Raw genomic sequence first — 18,600 nt, forward strand, 5'->3', positions numbered from 1 at the left:
TTGTCAGGCTTCAAATCTGAATAAATCAGCCTAATCCCCAGTCTTTAGAGTCTCAGATGAAGATACCTGTATGGATGATATGACACTGAGTGTGTAGGTAATCAAGTCCAGTCAATATAAACTTGAGTAAGGGCTTGAGGAGATTGCCAGGGAGGCATCCGTTTTGAAGACGGCGTGCGAACGTAGACAGGGTCTCCCTCATCGGCACGTACACAAGACATAAGTGTACTCCAAACTGACTTTGGGCCTCGAACGAATCCAGAACGGTCCTTATATAACGTAAACCTTCGTGCGTCGGATTGGCCTTTGCAATCTGCGTAGACAGTGCCAGTTCAGAGGATGTGGAGTGATTATCTGTTACATCCCTCGTGAGAATTTTCAGAGTGACGGACCGATTCTTCTGGAACTTCCACCTAACGAAGATATTAGAATAGTCTAACCCGGCATTATCTTGGTCGATGTTACCTTGTGACATCCTGAGCAAGCCAAGTAGTGGATGACCCTCCGAATCCCAATTTCGCCAATACTTTGTATCTTTCGTGGAAAAACTGGCCGATTGACACAGGATAGTAGTTTTCTGGATGGTATCTTGGAAGGGTCTCCTCTTCTATAGGCTCAGTGAACGTCATCGTTTGCCTTCGTCTTGGAGCCAAAATTGCAGCCAGCCCGAAAACAGAGCGAGGAGAACATCGCGAATAGAACTTGGAAGTCGCGAGCATGTCTAGCCATCGAGGGGGGTTTTGATTGGGCGAAAGAGGGTTGCGAGACAATAAAGCTTTCACTTCGGTCCATGTTTATGTACAAAGATGGGACGGGAAAGTTTTCGAAGGGCAAGTACAATTGAGAGAGAGACCTCCGTGCTGCCTGAGCGGGGGAGCGGTGACGGGGTTGATAGAGTGGGCTCCTGTGATTATAGTGCGAGGGTGCTTTTGTGAATGTACTGAAAGGCCAACCGACATCTTGGAATCAATTTGCCGAAGCTCGATGTAGGAGTAAATCCATCGACGCTTGACGATGCTTTTGAGAAGGCCGCGGTGCTATTGGATGCATCCCAGGCCATCACGGGGGCATAACGATGGATCAAGATAGCCAATCACGGCCGTCTCGAAGAAGATCCCCCAAGGTGGGCACAGGGCGGCGTCACCCTCGATCCCAGACGGGGTGAACCGCGAGCAGTTTTCATTCATCTTGGCGACTGCAAACCATTGCGACTGCTGTTCTCCAGTATTGTTCGATTTAATTCATTTCCTAGTCCTCCTGGGACGTCCACTCCTTCGACCCAGAATTGCGATGTCATGAGCGACAGACGAAGAATCAATGGGCCTGCAGGCACGACCAGCCCTCCAGTGTTTGCGCCCTACTCGCAGACTGCGACTGCGAACACTTTGCGACAACGAGTGAGGAAACCAAACGAATTGCGCAAGATATGTACGGTTTTCCTCTTCCTTCACTACTGGTCTAAGCTGACACCGAGCGTAGTTCTACAGACCGGGATAGTCCCTTCAGCCAGTGGATCAGCATATCTCGAACTCGAAAGCCCTCCGGAGCCTAGACTTTCTCTTGTTCCTACATCCTCCACCATAAAGTTGTCATGCTCTGTACATGGGCCGAAACCGTTACCGAGAACCGCATCATTCTCGCCGAACGCACAACTGAGCGCAGCTGTCAAATTTGCTCCGTTTGCGACTCGTGTCCGGCAAGGTTACGTACCCAACCAGACCGAAAAAGATTTGGGGTTGCACCTGGAAAATGCTTTGAAAGGGGTCCTCCTGCCAGACCGATGGCCAAAGAGTGCTGTTGACGTCGCTGTAACAGTCCTCGAAGGAGAAGATGACCAAGGGGAGGGAGATCGATTTGCGGGCCTAGGACTTTTCAACCTGCTGGCAGCGGCAATCAATGTGGCTATGGCGGCATTGGCCGATGCGAAGATCGACTGTTTAGATCTGTTGGCTGCGGGCGTCGGGGCTGTCGTACCTGGACCCGACTCAAAGCCCCTGCGTGTCCTAGATCCTGCCGCTGTCGAGCACGATGATATACGGTCAAGCTGTGTGGTCGGCTATTTACCATCGAGGGATGAGATTGTGGAATTGTGGTCTAACGGATCTGTATCAACACAAAATGCTAATACATCAAGTGGGTTCGACGAAATGGTGGATGCTGCCATTGCGGCTGCCAGGGGAGCCCAGACTGTGATCAAGGAAGCCTTGGTTGAGTCTATGACACGAAATCAGATCGCAGCCAAGAAACCCAGTCAGGGGGAAACGAATGACGTTGAAATGAATACATGAATTGTTTGAAATCCTATTGAGGCGAATGAGTTCGAATGAGCTCCATTGATCACGGCCAGACTATTGTTTGTCCTTCCAATTCAGCAGGAAACCGCGGCTTCTGCGACTTTACACCAACTGAAGTGGAATTGAGAGAGGGAGAGCCGCAACCTCATCCGTACCTGAAATCACCTCTGGCTCACTTTTGCCTCATTCTCAACGACAAACGTTCCTCTGAGACTGATCGCAGACTTAGTTAGACCTTGCTACCTCTGCCTCTCTCCACGACCAGGCGTTGGCTCTTTATTGTCTGCTCAACTCGTTTCCCTCGGTTTCACTCTCCCAACTCCCCATCCTATCCCTCCTCGACTCAACACACCCTCCTCTGCAAGTCTAAGCAACGAACAACTCGCCGTCATGGCTCCTGCATACCAAGCTGACGACAACGTCGTCTTTCTGTACCATTGCCTCGCAAATGCCGCTGGAAAGGTACATACAACGACGATAGCTCTCTTATTACACCTCAACTAACATCTGATAGATCGACTGGAATGCTGTGGCCATGGCGACAGGATCGACTAGGGGAGCAGTGGAGATTCGATGGAGGCGACTCAAGAAGAAGATTGAAGGCGACACAGTCGCCGCACAACCAGTTACTGCAACACCTGCCCAATCAGCTACCACACCACCTCCGCAACCTGCTCAAAGACCGAAGGCTGGTCAGGGAAAGAAGAAGACTGCCGCAAGCCGCAAGCGCAAGATCGAAGCTGTCGCGGATGAAGACGACGAAGACGACGCAGATGCCGTAGGACCTCCTCAAGTTGACGGCCAGGTTGACTTCAGGCCGTCTTCGTCTCGCCGTCGCACCAGGGGAAAGAAATTGAATTTTAACATCAAGGCTTGCTTGGACAGTGATGTTGATTCTAGCGCCATTCTGTCTTCGGGAGGCGACGAGGACTACGTTGCTGATGTCAAAGTGGTCAAGTCAGAAGACGACGATTCGCTTATTTCCAACTCGGGGGACGATCGGAAGGCGAAGGCGAAAGCGAAGCGGTTCAAGAAATTGCAGCCATTGTCCACTAAAACGGCAGCACCCGTAAGACCGAATGATGTTCGACCAAATCTCCCTGCTGTATCCAAAGGAAACACTCAGTCCAGCATGCATCCCTGTGACAGACCACTTCCAAGCATCGAGTACTCTCCGCCAGCTACTCCATTGAGTGGTGTCTTCATGGATGGGCAGCAAGGACTTGTCAATGCCGACAGCGAAATCGCTCTGGGGAGCCTGAAACCCGGGATGATAATCACGCTGCCTCCAAAAGGCCGGGCTCATATTTCCAAGAGCATCCCCGGCGACACGGTAACCAAGCGAGAGTCGTCATTCTCTCTCATCTCGGCCTCGTCCGTATCTGCCACGAGATTTTCCACGGCTACAGACTCTGTCAACCAGATGCTTCAACAGGAGCTGGCTAATCATGTCGAAATCCGGCCCGAGGACAGTGCCTCCAACGTTGCTGGTCATGCAGAAGAAGACTCGACCCCTGCGAGGGATATGCCCACAGGTAAGGTTTTGAGTGGCCATCTTGCACACGACAGCATCCCTTGTTTTCGTGGCTAATCCTTTCTTCCTCCACAGGAATTATGACAAACACTGTCCGATTCCTGAAAGGTCTATTGTCTTCTTGAACGTGGCAGTTGGGAGCAAATCGACGAGGCGAAGCCTTGATTCGTCGACACGCAACATCTGAAGACGGCATTGCTTATGGGAAAGAGATAACAATTTTGGGGGCGAATGGTGACAACATAGGAGGATGGATGGGCTTTTCGAGCTCTCGACGATTGATCACTGAGTGGTAGTGCATGTGAGGGCTTTGGGGTACCAGAGTCGAGCAGCAATGAATATGAGGACAAAGATTCACACCAAGACACGGATACTTTCTATCAACAAACACACAAAATCAACACAAAGTTGGAGCTGGAATATGGGATTTGGAACTGCAACAAAAGCTGAGTTTGAGGCTGAAACCCGTGAGAGATTATGAGAACATTTCAAGCCCACCTCGTTGGGCGACATGGTCAATATCTTGTGCTCGTTGCTCGAAGAAACTACAAAGAGCTAGCTCGACATTCGATCTCGATTTGATTTGATAGCTCTTCTTTTCAATCCCATTTACATCTTATTGACTATTTGCTATTGACTATTGGTCACCGACCACGACCACGACCACGACTAACTGATAGCACTTGTCGTTTTCTCTGCAAATATTCTTTTCCACGCCACTGAATGCAGGAAGCGCTCTGCACTTAGCAAGCATTCCTCGATATCGATGTCCTCCTATACACTGCTCACTCCGCTTTTCACAGAACTGCGTAGGTTGGTAGGTAGGTAGGTAGGTAGGTACATAATGTGAGTAAGTGAGTGGTATTTGAAACTATACAAGGAAGAGTCGAAGCGCAGTTTTATCATTAATGTATTGACAAGTATTGCCACTATCCATTCCATGTCAATGGGGTGTATGGTATGACATGACATGAGCTGGTAGCCAATTCATAACTTGACATGCAAGGTCTCAATCTCAGTCCCAGTCTCAGTTCTCGCGCTCTTGATACCTATGAAGGTATGAGAGACCCTTTTCTTCCTTTGTGATCGATCAGCCCATTAAGAAGGATCTATCCTTCCAGAACCCCAGCATCCAGCATCCAGCAGTCATCAGCCAGCATTCATGACCTGTCTGTCTCTCTGTGTCCGTGTGTCCTTCTGTCGTTCATTCGATATTGCACCGTCTATTATCAGCACCCAATCAGTCATTACCCTGTTGAATGATTCCGGCTCAATCCAGACCAGTCTAGTCCAGCCCGACAATCACGCGGCTGCGCCCGAGCAAAGTAAACAATCGCCATCATGATATCCTGGCATGCCATGCTACACCAAGAACAATCCATCCTAATCAACCTCCAATTGAGTTCAATCCTTTTTTTCGTTTTCCTGCACTTATGCACATGCGCAGGATAGGATCGTAAAAAAAAAAAAAAAAAAGGAAAAAAAAAAAAAAAAAAAAAACAATGGCGAGATGATCCGCATCCCTCTTCTCTCCTCTCTCTGGAGTTTTGGAATCGTGCTAACGGAAAACACACGCACGAAGCATTGTCTGTGGGAGTTTCCCTTCTTTGTGTTCTCTCTCTGTGTTTCTCCGCATTTTCCGCTCTTTTTTTCTGTCCCTCTCACAAGGATTGGACTCGTTCTTCGCCGGAGGTGGAGGGAGTGTCATCTTTGACAGTTTTCCTTGAGACAACCTGCGGTACTTCATCTTTGGAGATTGCTCTCCTCGCGGGTGTTTGCTGTGATCTTTGTGTGAGAGTGGAAGGTGAAATGAAATTGCGAGGAAAGAAAGCTATGCCTCATTTGCCACTCTTCTTTCGCGCGTGTAGTGCAGAGCACTCTGGTCCTGTGAGAAACTGTCTCAATCGGCCAGTGGAGCGCTCTGTGTAGCTGGCTGATCTGAATCGACGATTCAAGCCGTCAAATAGTCCGTTCGGACTTTATGAAAGGAAGTTCTGCTGCTTTTCCCTTCTCATTCTCATCTCGGTTCGGATTCGTGTGAACTCTTCGGAAAGGGACACCGCGATCAGGGCTGTTCAATCACCGTGCACGCCGATCCACTCGCTGCATGGGCAGAGGACGTCGCCGTAGATGGTGCACAGTTTGCTGCACCAGCAGAAGTCCCAGCAGACGCAGATGCGCGCGGCAATGTAGTCTTCCAAGCTCATGAATCCCTGGTAGTAGCGGTACTGGCCCACGGAGACGCCCTCGAGTCGCGCGGCGGCACACTCACGGTGGATTTCCCGACGGAGGGTCTCTTCGACGTCGGAGCGGATGTCGCCCAGGGATGCGGCGTGCGCGGCACAGCGTTCGGCGTGGGTGAGGGCGGCAGAGCGCACGGGGAGAGCGTCCAGGTCGGCCTTGGTGTAGTTCTTGGACGGGTAGGTCGGGTCCTCGACAAAGTTTGTGTGCGTGAACTCGTTGTTCGGGTGGAGCGGGTCACCCATGGTGAAGGGGGTTGGCGCACCCAGGGTCGCGCTGTTGGCGGCGCGCACGTGGAGGTAGTCGGCTTCGTACGATTGAAACTGGCCTGGGTAGCCGCTCAAGCCGCCGGAGGTGAGGCGTTTGCGCTTGAGAGCCAGGGCAGCGTCGGAGTCGTCATCTTCGCAGGTGATGTCGGTGAACTCGGTGCTGGAGCTGTTGTGGCTGCGGTTGTCGCAGGAGGCGGCAGATGAGCTGTCGTCGGAGATGGAGCCAGACATTGAGGCGACGCGGCTGCTGTTGACATCTTGATCAACAAGTTTCTCAGCCACGCGAATCTTCTTGGTGAAGAGGAGATGGATATTGTCGTCTGTATTCACCAGTTAGAAATTTTGGAGGAGACTCAGGGGTTAAGCACCAAAAAGGTGTTCGCAATAGAATACTAACCATCAGATGTCCGCTCATGCTCATTGCCCGTGGATCTGGTCACGAATGAGTCGCGAGCATTCCTCTTCTTGACTGGAGAGGGTTTGTTAGTACTTTGGAAAGGAGAAACATAGTATTTCATAAAACTCACCTTTCTTCCGGATCGTCAACGGACGCGGAGCTTGGACGGGTTGGACAGGTTGGTTAGTCGGCAAGGTGATGATACCGTCGGCAGTGTAGTATGAATCAGGAAAGGAGGGATCTCGAAGCAAGCCTTTGACCTTGTTCTTCCGAGATTTGGGCTGGAGAATGGGCTTGTCGTTGCTGGACTGGTTGTCTTCGTTTGAGGAAGTTTGCTTGCCGAGTAATTGGACCGACAAGTCTTCAGGCTCGGGAACTTTGGAGTTGGCGGCCAGAGTAGTCCTCTGAGCTTTGTCTGGTGCCCACAGCTGAGGCCAGTCTTCCAGACCTTCTTTTCGATCGGCAAAGCCATCCTCATCGACCACCGGAATGTGATCTGGAGAGGGCCCCTCTCTCGCCTCGACACCGCCAAAGAACGACTCAGTAGCCTTTTCCTTCTCCAACTCTTCCTCCACGTCAATGTAAAGACGCCCTTCGAGGCCTGTGCCAATAGCTGCAAAGTGGTTGTCAATGACATCTAGTCAAGTTTGGTTAGTGAAGGCACAGAGCAGAGAAGTTCAATATGATGCCATACCTTTGGTGGTCACGTCCACACCAGCTCGGGCGAAGGCAAACTGGGCTAGTTCGGGTGTGTCGAGGATGAAACCTGAATTGGGGGAATTGGACGTCCCATTCTGAACCTCATTGGCCTCCAGTTCATGGGCAACTGGAGGAATAATTGTTAGAAATCCCAATGTGAGTGGACAGTATGAGCTTACCTTGTGCATTGTTGTCGTGTGCTTCGAATGTTCGTGTCATTGACTCGTCAGACATCCTCACTTTCAGACCAGCATCCGCGAACATGTACTCGAAATATGGAGGTTGAGGGAGAGGAGGGAGGGGTTTGTTGAGAAAATATTCATCCTCGCTTCTTGCTTGGGATTCCGACCTGCCAGTGGAGGCGAGAGAAGAACGACCACTTCTGCCAAAACTGCGGGAATTGAAGCTGAGTTTCTTGTACCAGGATTTGTTGCGGCGTTCAGGAGAAGTGACTTCGGAGTTCAATGGAGGCTCCATGTCTTCGACTCTTCTCTTCTCAGGATCAGGGAGTCCAATGTAAGGTGCACTGAAGACAGGCATCTTGCGTTGCCAAACCACTGACTGGGCCGATCTCACTTGAGAGAAATTGAGTTGATGGGAGAGAGTCTTGATTGCACGACTGGATTGTTGAGATCACAATGGTACATGAATAGAGAGACAGATACAACGACACATTGGACTTTGCAAGGGAGATGGAGGATTGTAGAAAGGTGAGAGAAAGAGAACGCAATGACATTGAAGAGATTCCAACTTCATCAGTGTGAATATTCACCTCATTGACCCAAGGGGGAACCATCTCTTCCCAGCCGCTTGATATTTCTTCACTGTCAACTTCTTCTGAGCCAATGGGTGGACAGCTATTGAAGAAATTTTTCAATTGTGTCGGTGAATGAATCGAGGTGCGGCGCAAAATGAACAATTGGAGTGTAAGTCGAGCCTTGGGGTGTGGCAGATGGCTTCAGGGAGGCATTCCATCTTGGCTGTCATTTTCACAGCAGCGTGTCGATTACAGCCATCTCAACCGGATGCCACTATAGTGACGGTGTCGTTCAGTCGTCCTCACCGACTCTGGACTTACCGTCTCTGTACTTGACGGACATAACAATGTAAGCCACAGGCATCCGCTTCTCGCCCAAGTCTTCTGCTTTCTCGATCGCATTTGAAGTTGTCCATAATGCTGCCAGAGTCCAGTATTCAAACTGTAGGGCCATTACTACTTCCTTTAGAGATTGGGTGCAAAATCTTCTGTCCTCTTCTCTTTTCAGTCTTCTTCCTGAAGCAACAGCAGGCCCGTGGAAGAGGGAGAGGTCTAGACAAAGTTGTGGAGCTAAGGAGGTTCGGATGGCATACGTTCCGATCAGAGTTTGCATGGGAGCTTCAGCTTTCAGCATACTGTAGGATGGGATTTCTGGCATACTGTGTTTCATGATACTCAAGGGAAGGAAGTCAGGGGGAATGATGGATCTGAGGCGCGCACAAGCTGTCGATCTGGGACGGCGGAGAGGCGAGATGGTGCCGCGCGCGGCAAAAGCCAAGCCACCTCCATCCGATGCGGATTCGTCAACAGCAGGGCTCAGCCAGGGGGCAGATGCTGTATCTCATTCTCTCTGTAAAACTCTTTCTCCTTCATCATATCGGGCCGTTTGTTGCGGAATAGTGTCTATCCGTGTTTCCTGCACCAATTCAGCCCGAGTTCTACCCAAGCGTGGACTACTGGAGCGAGTCAGACGCGTTTCGAGACTGCGCCCTTCAACCGCAATTGACGATACGGTGTCTCTCGGCGTCCGCTTCGAGTTCTCCATAAGACAGATCGTTCTCCCCCGGACTCTTCTCCTTACTTGACATATTCGAAGAAGTTACAGGCACAGAGTCCATATAATTTGACAAACCTCCACCGTTCCGCGGCGTATCCTTTCCCTTACCCATCTCGCTCGCCTTGCCTGGAGATGTCAGCTGAGCGGTAGCGCTTTTCTCGGAGTTTCTACTACAATATGGCTGGGCTTTGGGCAGCATGCACTTTGCTGGCTGTGATCTCTTCAGCATGGGCGGATAAAACCGCGGCTGATTACTTTGTCCATTCGCTACCAGGACAGCCAGATGGCCCTCTCCTGAAGATGCACGCCGGGTATGCAATCACTTCCCCTTCCAAAGAGCGGTTATTGACGTATGCAGGCATATTGAGGTTACTCCTGAACATAACGGACACATGTTTTTCTGGCACTATCAGAATCGACACATCGCCGACCGACCACGAACCGTCATTTGGCTCAATGGTGGACCGGGATGCAGCTCAATGGATGGGGCGTTGATGGAGTTGGGCCCTTACCGAGTAAGAGAGGGAGGAAAACTGGCTTACAACGAAGGTTCATGGGACGAGTTCGCCAATCTATTATTTGTGGACAACCCGGTCGGTACTGGCTTCAGCTACGTAAATACGGACAGCTATGTCCACGAACTGCTGGAGATGGCCAACCAATTTGTTACTTTCATGGAAAAGTGGCTCGAGCTATTTCCACAGTATGAAAACGACGATCTCTACATCGCAGGCGAATCCTACGCTGGACAATACATCCCTTACATCACAAGGGCTATTTTGGATCGCAATGCCAGATTGAAGAATCAGGGGAAGCGAGTATGGAACCTCAAAGGCCTCTTGATCGGGAATGGTTGGATTGCTCCAGCAGAACAATACCAGGCCTACCTCCGGTTTGCCTACCAGTCTAATCTAATCCAAGGTGGTACTCCCGAGGCGGATAAAGTTGAGGCGGCGCAAGTAACCTGCATCAACGAACTTGCTAAACCCGGCGGGACGGAAACGGTGGATGTCAGTGCATGCGAGGCTGTTCTTTCTACGATTCTCGACGTGTCCAAGGTGGACGGCATGTGTTACAACATGTACGACATCACTCTCAAGGACAAGTGGCCTTCATGCGGAATGGCCTGGCCTCCCGATTTGGAGACCGTGACGCCTTATCTGCGCCAGGACGATGTTCTTGCGGCTCTGCACGTGAATCCCGACAAACGGACTGGGTGGGTTGAATGTTCGGGGGCTGTTTCATCTTCGTTCCGGGCTAGGAACTCGAAACCGAGTGTTCAACTACTCCCAGGCATTCTTGAGGAGGGCATCCCAGTGCTATTGTTCAGTGGCGCGAACGACCTGATCTGCAATCATCTCGGAACAGAGGATTTCGTCAACAACATGCAGTGGCTAGGAGGCAAAGGATTTGAGCTCGCTCCTGGGGTAATAGCTCCAAAACGCGATTGGGAATTCGAAGGTGAACCAGCTGGGGTGTATCAAGAAGCAAGAAACCTCACCTATGTCAAATTCTACAATTCGAGTCATATGGTGCCCTTCGACTACCCTCGACGGACCCGTGATATGCTTGATCGATTTATTGGGGTGAATGTCACAGGGATTGGTGGTCAGCCGACCGACAGCTTTATTGATGGTGATAAAGTGGGCACTGAAACAGAGGTTGAAAAGCCAGTCAACAGCACCATACCCGTCACCGCCGAAGAACAGAGCCAGAAACTCAAAGACGCCGAACTCAAAGCCTACTATCGCAGCGGCGAGGCAGCTCTGGTGTTTGTGCTCATTGCCGCAGGCTTGTTTGGCTGGTGGGTGTGGCGAGGAAGGAGAAAGGCCCGAAGTCAAGGGTATATCAGCGTTCCGCTTGCCAACAGCTCGATGCGAAAAGGCCGCGGAGACGTGGAAGCGGGGGATTTTGATGAGAGTGAGTTGGACGACCTGGAGTCGAGCCGGCGACATGGTAATATGCAATCCCAACGCTATGATCTGGCAAGCGATAGTGAGGACGAAGATACCGTGGTTCAGCATGGTGATGGTAAGGGAGAGCGATCCAGCCCTCGGTGAGACCAAAAAAGGAAATAAAATAGTGGTATTCTTTTTAATGATAGATTTATGTGACTCCTGCAGAACTTCGTCCTTTGAGTGGTAGCGATGTGAATCTCGTCAAAAGAGCCTCTGGCATCTTGATGCTGATGGTGCCTGGCGATCGCGAGATGGAGGGAGATCGAGGTATGTGTCTATCCCGATATGGTATAGCGTCAGTTCAACCCGAGTTACACAGCTTCTGGTCACTTCCCTTCCGACTCTTCACTTTCAGTCTTTTCACTTTTCTCACAATTTCCTCACTTCCACTCTACTCAGTCCTGCGCTACTCAGTTTTGTTTTGCGCCATGTCTGCTACTGTCTTGTATCAAGAAGGTGTCACAAACTTCATGAACCAGGGAGAAAGAAATTCATTCACTTGGTCCTCTCCTCCTTGCATCAGTGAGCGATGGGGTGTCTATCCGGCTTGTCGGCCTGTCAACTCTGTCAGTTGCCAACCACAAACCAGCTCGCTGTTCTAAACACCAGATGTACACACGCACACCCATCTTCCCTCTACGTCCTCCAATTGGGCACCGTACCTCTTCGCCCCGATGCTGATGTTGGTCCTGGCTCTGATGCCAATGCATACCCCTCGCCTGCACCGATCCCTTGCATCGGGCATCTCTGGCCAAGCCTGTCATCGATATGCAATATGTCGCATTCATTCGTCCCCGGGTCACTCTGATACGTTCAGCTTGGGAGCCTAGACACTTTGGCCGCGATTCGCCTGACCTGTTCGTGCTGTATTTGAATCTTGATCGCGACCATGATCCTCTCGGCCTCAACTACACTAGACATGTTGAAGGCTGTTACCAATGGACTTAGCGGATGCGCCTTCTTGAGGTTAGAGTCATGGCTGCTTGCGCTGTAGGGAAAAGACGGAAAGAAAGCTTTGTGACTATCGTCGCTTCCATATGCTGGATATATGCGGCCTCATTCCCTCAAGACACCGTCTTCACTTTTCGTTACTCCTCCTTCAGTGCTTCTGACGCCTGCTCAGGCTTCAGATCCGTATCATTTGCACCTTGAACCTACCTCTCCCACTCTCTGCCTCCCTCATTTCTAGCACATCTGCTTCCCTGCCCGCCACTCTTCACTTTTCTGCTCACTCCTACTTCAGATTGTCCAACGTGGCTTGCAGCTTCTGTCTTTCCTCCACTCCTTAGATCAGTTCCTCAAGCCTCAAAGTCTCTAGATTGCCTAGACACCATCGCCTTCCTCGACGAATGGACCGCAATGGTCGGTTCACGTTACATCAGGTTGCTGCCAGAACCAGCTCTGATTCCTCCCAAACCACCGTCTCATATGATGCCGCTCACATTGTTCTGTCCTTTTTCACCTCGCTCATAGGATGCATCACCACGTTGGAACTGCTGCAAAGGCGCACATCGACGAGAGGAGCGTACAATTGGTAAGTTCACCTTTCTCTCACCAAGATGTCTTTTACTGACCGAGCTCGAGGTTTCTACTCGTGGCATCCGCAATTACCATGGGTGGCATCGGTATCTGGGGCATGCACTTTGTCGGCAATAGAGCTATCGTGTTACAAAATGGAGACCGCCGCCGTCAGATTCTCTACAACCCCGGCTTCACGGCCATCTCGTTCTTTATGCCAATCATCGTCCTTCTCTTCGCTTTCTACACTCTTGGAATGCCGGCTCGAGCCCGCCAACTTCATGTTGCCATCGCCGCCTGTCTCACAGGAGCCGCGGCTTGCGCCATGCACTATCTTGGTCAATACGGTGTGGAGAACTATGTTTGCTCATATAGGGTGCAGAATGTTGCCGGAGCCGCCATCATCGCCGTACTGGCCAGTTACACCGCTCTTGGGATATTTTTTCGGCTGCGAGACGCATGGAAAGACGGTTGGTGGAAGCGTGCCCTGTGTGGTGTCATTCTCGCCACTGCTGTCTCCGGAATGCATTGGACAGCGGCGGTTGGTACAGATTACCACTGGAAAGGCGATGTGGACATCCATGGAAACTCCAGGTCACAAACTGCAGTCATTGCAGCTTCCCTCGTTAGTTTCCTATCTCGGCTTGCAGAACCCGCAACTAATACTCTTTGCTAGTCAATGGGCTCTTGTGTCATCCTTCTTGTCGTGGCCTTCATTCGGGGTCGCAACAAACTCACTGCCAGGATCAAAGCACAGCGGCTGGTGTTGGCTTGCGCTTACTTTGACACCGAAGGCAAAATGATGGTCACCCAGGAAGGAACCTTGCCCAGTGAAAAAATAACAAACCACTATATCGAGAAGGTAAGCAACCTCCTATCTCAAGCCTTACTCGCATTGACCCGGCGTTGTAGACTTTTGGTGAAGATGAACTTAGCAGATCTCATCCAACCTACCTCTGGATATTCAAAGCCTCGCATCATTGGATAACCCTACATGGCCTCATTCCCAGCATGAGAGAGCATATCGAAAATGACCCAATAGCAAGGAAATACCGGCCCAGCAACACCTCCAAAAACTTGCCAGATGACGCGATGGCAGGTTCCATCAACTTCGCCCCGATTTTCAAGCAATTGTTCTGCGTCACTGCCCAGCAGCTGGCCAATCTCGTCCATCAACCGCTGGAGAGGCTCGGGGTCTTATTCGAAGAACCCTTGGAGACGGGAACAACCTCTCTGCACACGCAATTGAGTATCAATATCATGCCGCTATCGGCCAGATCTTACAAAAAGACGGCAGATACTGAGCAAGGGTTTCCGCCGCCACTCAAGGTTGCCCGAGGAAAGTACTTTTTCCTTCAACGACAAGTAAACAAAAGCGAGGCAGCCAGGTTTGCCGCACTGGGATACCGATTTGCCACCATTGCGCAAATCGCGGAACCACTGGCTAAGAGCATGCAAGTCGATTGTGGTGAGATGGTGGCTAAGATTGAGCGGATGAGGCGGAGTACATCAGCCGAGCACCTTCCACCCCCCAGAGTGCATCTCGCTTGTTTTATGCTCCGTCCAAGCATGTACAAAAGCTTCGACGTTCTTGTTCCCACCACCTCGCAAGACCAGTTGCCGTACGTGCCGATACAATGCGGTGATCTATCTGGAGACCAGCTGGCTCAACTACAGCGTTTCGACGATTCCACCGTCGGCGAGATTTTGAGGATCCTTCTCAACCAGACTGGTGTGTCACAAATGGGGGAGGGGACGCGCTGGCAGCTTTACAACACCTTCGTTAAGCTCGTCGATGTTATGGGTGATTATGACACTATGATGCAAGCAAAATTCTCTGCCAAAGCGTTCCGGGTGCCATGTCGAGCGTCCGACGGCACAAGTCCTTCAGCGACGTGTACCTTCCTGACAGTTCGGGTGATGAGAACTATACACGCATCTTCGAACAAGAAGGAATTGACATATGTCCCTTTATCTTTCTTCAGTGCTCAGCAACAATGTCTTGCGACAGACTGCAAGGATGAATTATTTGAGAGAAAGGTCAAAGCAGAGTTCCAGCATGCTGCCCGCTCAAACTTCATCAAGTGTCCCTCATCCATCAGCCTCCAGCGCGGAAGAACGAGCCCAGGTGGATCGACCCTGCAAGGACAAGAGTCCCCAAGGCTGGGGTTGCTCAAAAACGCATTGGCTCGGTTGTCAATTGTTCCTAGCCGCCGGAGTGATGAATCTAAGACTAGCGACGCCAACAAGAGCATGGAGGAAGGAACTGATGTTGAGATGGTGGGAATTGCAGTGCTGAGCAGCACCCGCCTCGGCCATGACACGGTAACAACACACGCGGATGTTATCGAACTGAACCAAGTAGGATCCGGGCAGAGTAGCTGGGTCGGCGAAGTGTTTGGTCTGTTCCGTCTGGGAGTGGAAGGGTGGCCCAATACGAAAGTGGGAGGATGCAAACGAGGCGGAAATGACACGCACCCACAAGATTCTGGAAGAAAGGATTGCCAATGGAGCATGACCGATACCGAGACACTGGTTCCATCCAGGTGACAACTCGAAAGCACATGAGCTGAAATGGGCGCGCGGGCAGCGCGACGAACGGAAATGCGAGGATAATGTGCTCTGATGTGTGTACATCGATACCAAAATCAATGGAAATATCGCTTTATTTTGCGAAATGCCTTTCTACGAGCCAAGAGGCTACGGCAATGTGATACGCGAAACGATTGCTATGCACTCAACACTTTGGTAATGTTGGTGCTGTAGCCTGTGTGGATAGGATGCTCACAAGGCTGAGAGGAACTTGGATCAGCTGGGGTACATAAGGAGCAATTTTATTGGCGGAGCGTCGGAAGAAATTCTGCCATCTGTCGCCGCCTTGAGCAGCAGCCTGCCCTCTTCCTCGTCACTGCATGCGACGGACATTCTGTCTCCATCTTGTGAGCGATCTAAATACCTGAAACACTATTGTGCGTACGCAAGGCTCTTTCGATATCCGGATGATGGCACGGTCCTGAGGCGCACGGAGCAGGAGGGGTAATACTTTTCGAATCGGTAGACAGAACAACCTCATCCTCAGTTACGGCCTGCAGCGCCACTACGGGAAACACCCCTCGATCCGCCCGCCATCTTAGCCACCTACACGTCTACCAATCTGCATTCACGAGTTCTGAAGATCAAGCTCTCGTTGCCTCCATTGACCCGTCTCTTCCTTTTTTTTTCTCCCCGCACCCCTACATCCAATATGCCCTTTGCGCAACTCGTGATCGGGCCCCCCGGCGCCGGCAAGTCGACCTACTGCAACGGCATGCAACAGTTCATGGGCGCCATCGGGCGCAAGTGCTCGGTGGTGAACCTCGACCCGGCCAACGACCCGGTGTCGTCGTACGAACCGGCCCTCGACATCCGCGACCTCATCTCGCTCGAGACCATCATGCGCGACGACGACATTGCCCTCGGCCCCAACGGCGGCGTGCTCTACGCGCTCGAGGAGCTCGAGGAGAACTTTGACGGCTGGCTCGTCGACGGCCTCAAGGGCCTGGGCGACGACTACGTCCTCTTCGACTGTCCCGGGCAGGTCGAGCTGTTTACCCACCACGGCAGTCTGAGGAGGATCTTTGCCAGGTTGGAGAAGATTGGGTATCGTGTATGTTTTATTCTTTTCTTTGGGGGGATTTTGGGTTTGGCCTTTTTTGAATCTATCTGTCTGTCTGTCTTTTCTCCCTATTCCCCTTCTACGTGTTCGAAACCACCTGTTTGATGATGATTCCGCTTCTGCTAACGATCCACAAGAGTGATGAAACGTGGGCTGACAAATATTATTCAATGTTGGTTTTCAACAGTTGGTTGTGGTCAACCTGATTGACTCGTATGCCCTCACGTTACCCTCGCTGTACATTTCCACCCTTCTTCTGTCGCTACGGAGTATGCTCCAGCTCGATTTTACGCACATCAACGTCCTCACCAAGATCGACAATCTCAGCAAATACCCCCCACTACCGTTCAACCTGGACTTTTACACTGAAGTCCAAGACCTGTCGTACCTGCTCCCATACCTCGAGGAAGAGTCGCCCATGTTCAAACAAGGCGGCAAGTTCCAAGCGCTGAATGAGGCCATTGTTCAGCTCGTCGAGGAGTACGGGTTGGTCGGCTTCGAGACGCTGGCCGTCGAGGATAAAAAGAGCATGATGAGCTTATTGCACACCATCGACAGAGCGGGTGGCTATGCGTTTGGAGGTGCCGAGGGCGCAAATGACTCTGTTTGGCAGGTCGCTGTCAGGGAGGGACTTGGCAAGTTGGATGTGAGGGATGTCCAAGAACGGTGGATCGATCAAAGGGAGGAATATGACGAGTTGGAGAGGAAGGAGTGGGAGGAGGAGCAGAAGCGGAGGGAAGAGGAGTGGGCCAAGAGCGGAGAGGCGATGATGGGAATGGCTAATGATGGAGATGACGAAGATATGGACTTACCGCCGCTCAAGGATGGTGGTGTGAAAGTCGTCAGGAGCGAGAAGAAGTCTTCATGACATCGCTGTCGTGTGGATTGCTAAGAGGGAGGATCGTTCCGATACCACTCTCCGCTCCAATATAGCCGATCGGCTACCGCCATCGCGGTCAGAGCCATGATGAAACCAGGACACACCGTAGGTGTCGTGGAAACGTGCCGCCGGGTTGGGTTTCTGACTCGCTGAAGTTTTCCACGCTCTCTGCGGATGTCGTCTGCTTACGGTGGTGAGCGTTGTGCTGTTAGATACCCAAGCTCTCTTTCATCGAGGAATTTCTGTTGTTCAGCCAGAATCATCCTCAAAGTCCTCATCCTCTTCAAAGTCTACAATGCTTTCGTCTCCGCCAACCGATCCGGCGGCATCAGCCTTGTCCTTTCCCTTCAGCAGGCTCTTCCCGTCCACTCCAGCAAAGATTCCCTCCAGAATCGTATCATCGCCTTCTTCACCTAGACTTCGACCCTGCAGCTTCGCCCGGACAACGTCCCTCCTCGCTCTCCGGAGGAGCTCCTCCTCACTCTTTCTGATTGTTCCACTCACCCTGACCACGCGAATCACACAAGCCAACTCTGGATGTGTCATCGTGTCGGATAACGCACCACCACCACCTCTTCTCCCTCCTGTGGCGCCAGATCGAGCGTGGGGGGCAGGCATGCTCGTCACGAAGGTCATGCTCGCCCAAACCAGGCGGAAATGGGCGCGGGGCACGCGCAGGATCCCCGTCGAGGTCGCAGGCGAGAAGTACACGAGTCGTAGCGCCGACTGCGTCACCGACACGCCGTGGTCGCCGAACAGTGTCTGGATCTGCCCGCGCAGGTGCGTCACCAGGAGAGCGGGGGTGAGGTAGCCCGGCGAAGGGCGGTGGAAGAGGACGTACGCCGGTGTTGGTGATTCTTTTGGCGTCGAGCCTGGTGCTCGCGGTGCTGCGGGTGCACTTGTGGAAGAAGAGGAGGACGAGGACGTGGGAGGAGAAGGATAGAGGATGTTGAAGAGCAGGTAGCGGTGTTTGATCCGGACCATTTTTGGCGTTGGCCTTCTCTTGCACGCGCGGAGGTCTGGGACTTGAACGATTCGCTTATGTCATTGTCATGGAGGCTTGTGATGGGAAAGGCGAGCCTGCTTTGCAGAGGGGCATGAAGTTCTTCCAAGAAATTTCGGAGGGCTAATTCACATCATTCTTGTGAGCCTGCGGTTGTTCCTTCGAGTTGATTGCTATTACGGCATCATCTTCTGCTGAGACAAAAAGGAACTTTTGCCAATTTTTTGGATTGTGGAGAAGGGAGCTCCCAAGCATTGGGCGAGGCTGAGATCGAGCTTCGAATCGGAGATTTAATCTCGCTTGGTGGCTCACCTTTGGGCTCAAACCCCGCCGTGCCG

The 18,600-nt window shown here is 51.7% G+C and overlaps 6 protein-coding genes across 6 annotated transcripts; 4 read left to right on the forward strand and 2 right to left on the reverse strand.

Annotated features, from left to right (window-relative positions):
- Positions 1-1,295: 1,295 nt before the first annotated feature.
- AYO21_03357 (hypothetical protein) lies at positions 1,296-2,288 on the forward strand (the record flags this gene model as incomplete). Its single annotated transcript, XM_022653331.1, has 1 exon — positions 1,296-2,288. The coding sequence occupies one exon, from the start codon at positions 1,296-1,298 to the stop codon at positions 2,286-2,288; it is 993 nt and encodes a 330-aa protein (XP_022514433.1).
- Positions 2,289-2,684: 396 nt separating this feature from the next.
- On the forward strand, positions 2,685-3,953 carry AYO21_03358 (hypothetical protein; the record flags this gene model as incomplete). Its single annotated transcript, XM_022653332.1, has 3 exons — positions 2,685-2,756; positions 2,809-3,829; positions 3,904-3,953. 3 exons carry the CDS (start codon positions 2,685-2,687, stop codon positions 3,951-3,953), a joined length of 1,143 nt encoding a protein of 380 aa, XP_022514434.1.
- Positions 3,954-5,903: 1,950 nt separating this feature from the next.
- On the reverse strand, positions 5,904-7,974 carry AYO21_03359 (hypothetical protein; the record flags this gene model as incomplete). The annotated part of the gene is made up of 5 exons (XM_022653333.1): positions 5,904-6,658; positions 6,736-6,807; positions 6,866-7,372; positions 7,430-7,561; positions 7,614-7,974. 5 exons carry the CDS (start codon positions 7,972-7,974, stop codon positions 5,904-5,906), a joined length of 1,827 nt encoding a protein of 608 aa, XP_022514435.1.
- Positions 7,975-9,425: 1,451 nt separating this feature from the next.
- On the forward strand, positions 9,426-15,274 carry AYO21_03360 (hypothetical protein; the record flags this gene model as incomplete). The annotated part of the gene is made up of 7 exons (XM_022653334.1): positions 9,426-9,559; positions 9,607-11,279; positions 11,372-11,473; positions 12,680-12,740; positions 12,791-13,349; positions 13,401-13,586; positions 13,637-15,274. 7 exons carry the CDS (start codon positions 9,426-9,428, stop codon positions 15,272-15,274), a joined length of 4,353 nt encoding a protein of 1,450 aa, XP_022514436.1.
- Positions 15,275-15,968: 694 nt separating this feature from the next.
- AYO21_03361 (hypothetical protein) lies at positions 15,969-17,247 on the forward strand (the record flags this gene model as incomplete). Its single annotated transcript, XM_022653335.1, has 2 exons — positions 15,969-16,370; positions 16,567-17,247. The coding sequence occupies 2 exons, from the start codon at positions 15,969-15,971 to the stop codon at positions 17,245-17,247; spliced, it is 1,083 nt and encodes a 360-aa protein (XP_022514437.1).
- A 261-nt stretch (positions 17,248-17,508) lies between these two features.
- Positions 17,509-18,243, reverse strand: AYO21_03362 (hypothetical protein; the record flags this gene model as incomplete). Its single annotated transcript, XM_022653336.1, has 1 exon — positions 17,509-18,243. One exon carries the CDS (start codon positions 18,241-18,243, stop codon positions 17,509-17,511), a length of 735 nt encoding a protein of 244 aa, XP_022514438.1.
- Between the last annotated feature and the right edge of the window lie 357 nt (positions 18,244-18,600).

This window comes from Fonsecaea monophora (assembly GCF_001642475.1).
Source record: "Fonsecaea monophora strain CBS 269.37 chromosome Unknown Scaff16, whole genome shotgun sequence".
Taxonomy (NCBI): domain Eukaryota; kingdom Fungi; phylum Ascomycota; class Eurotiomycetes; order Chaetothyriales; family Herpotrichiellaceae; genus Fonsecaea; species Fonsecaea monophora.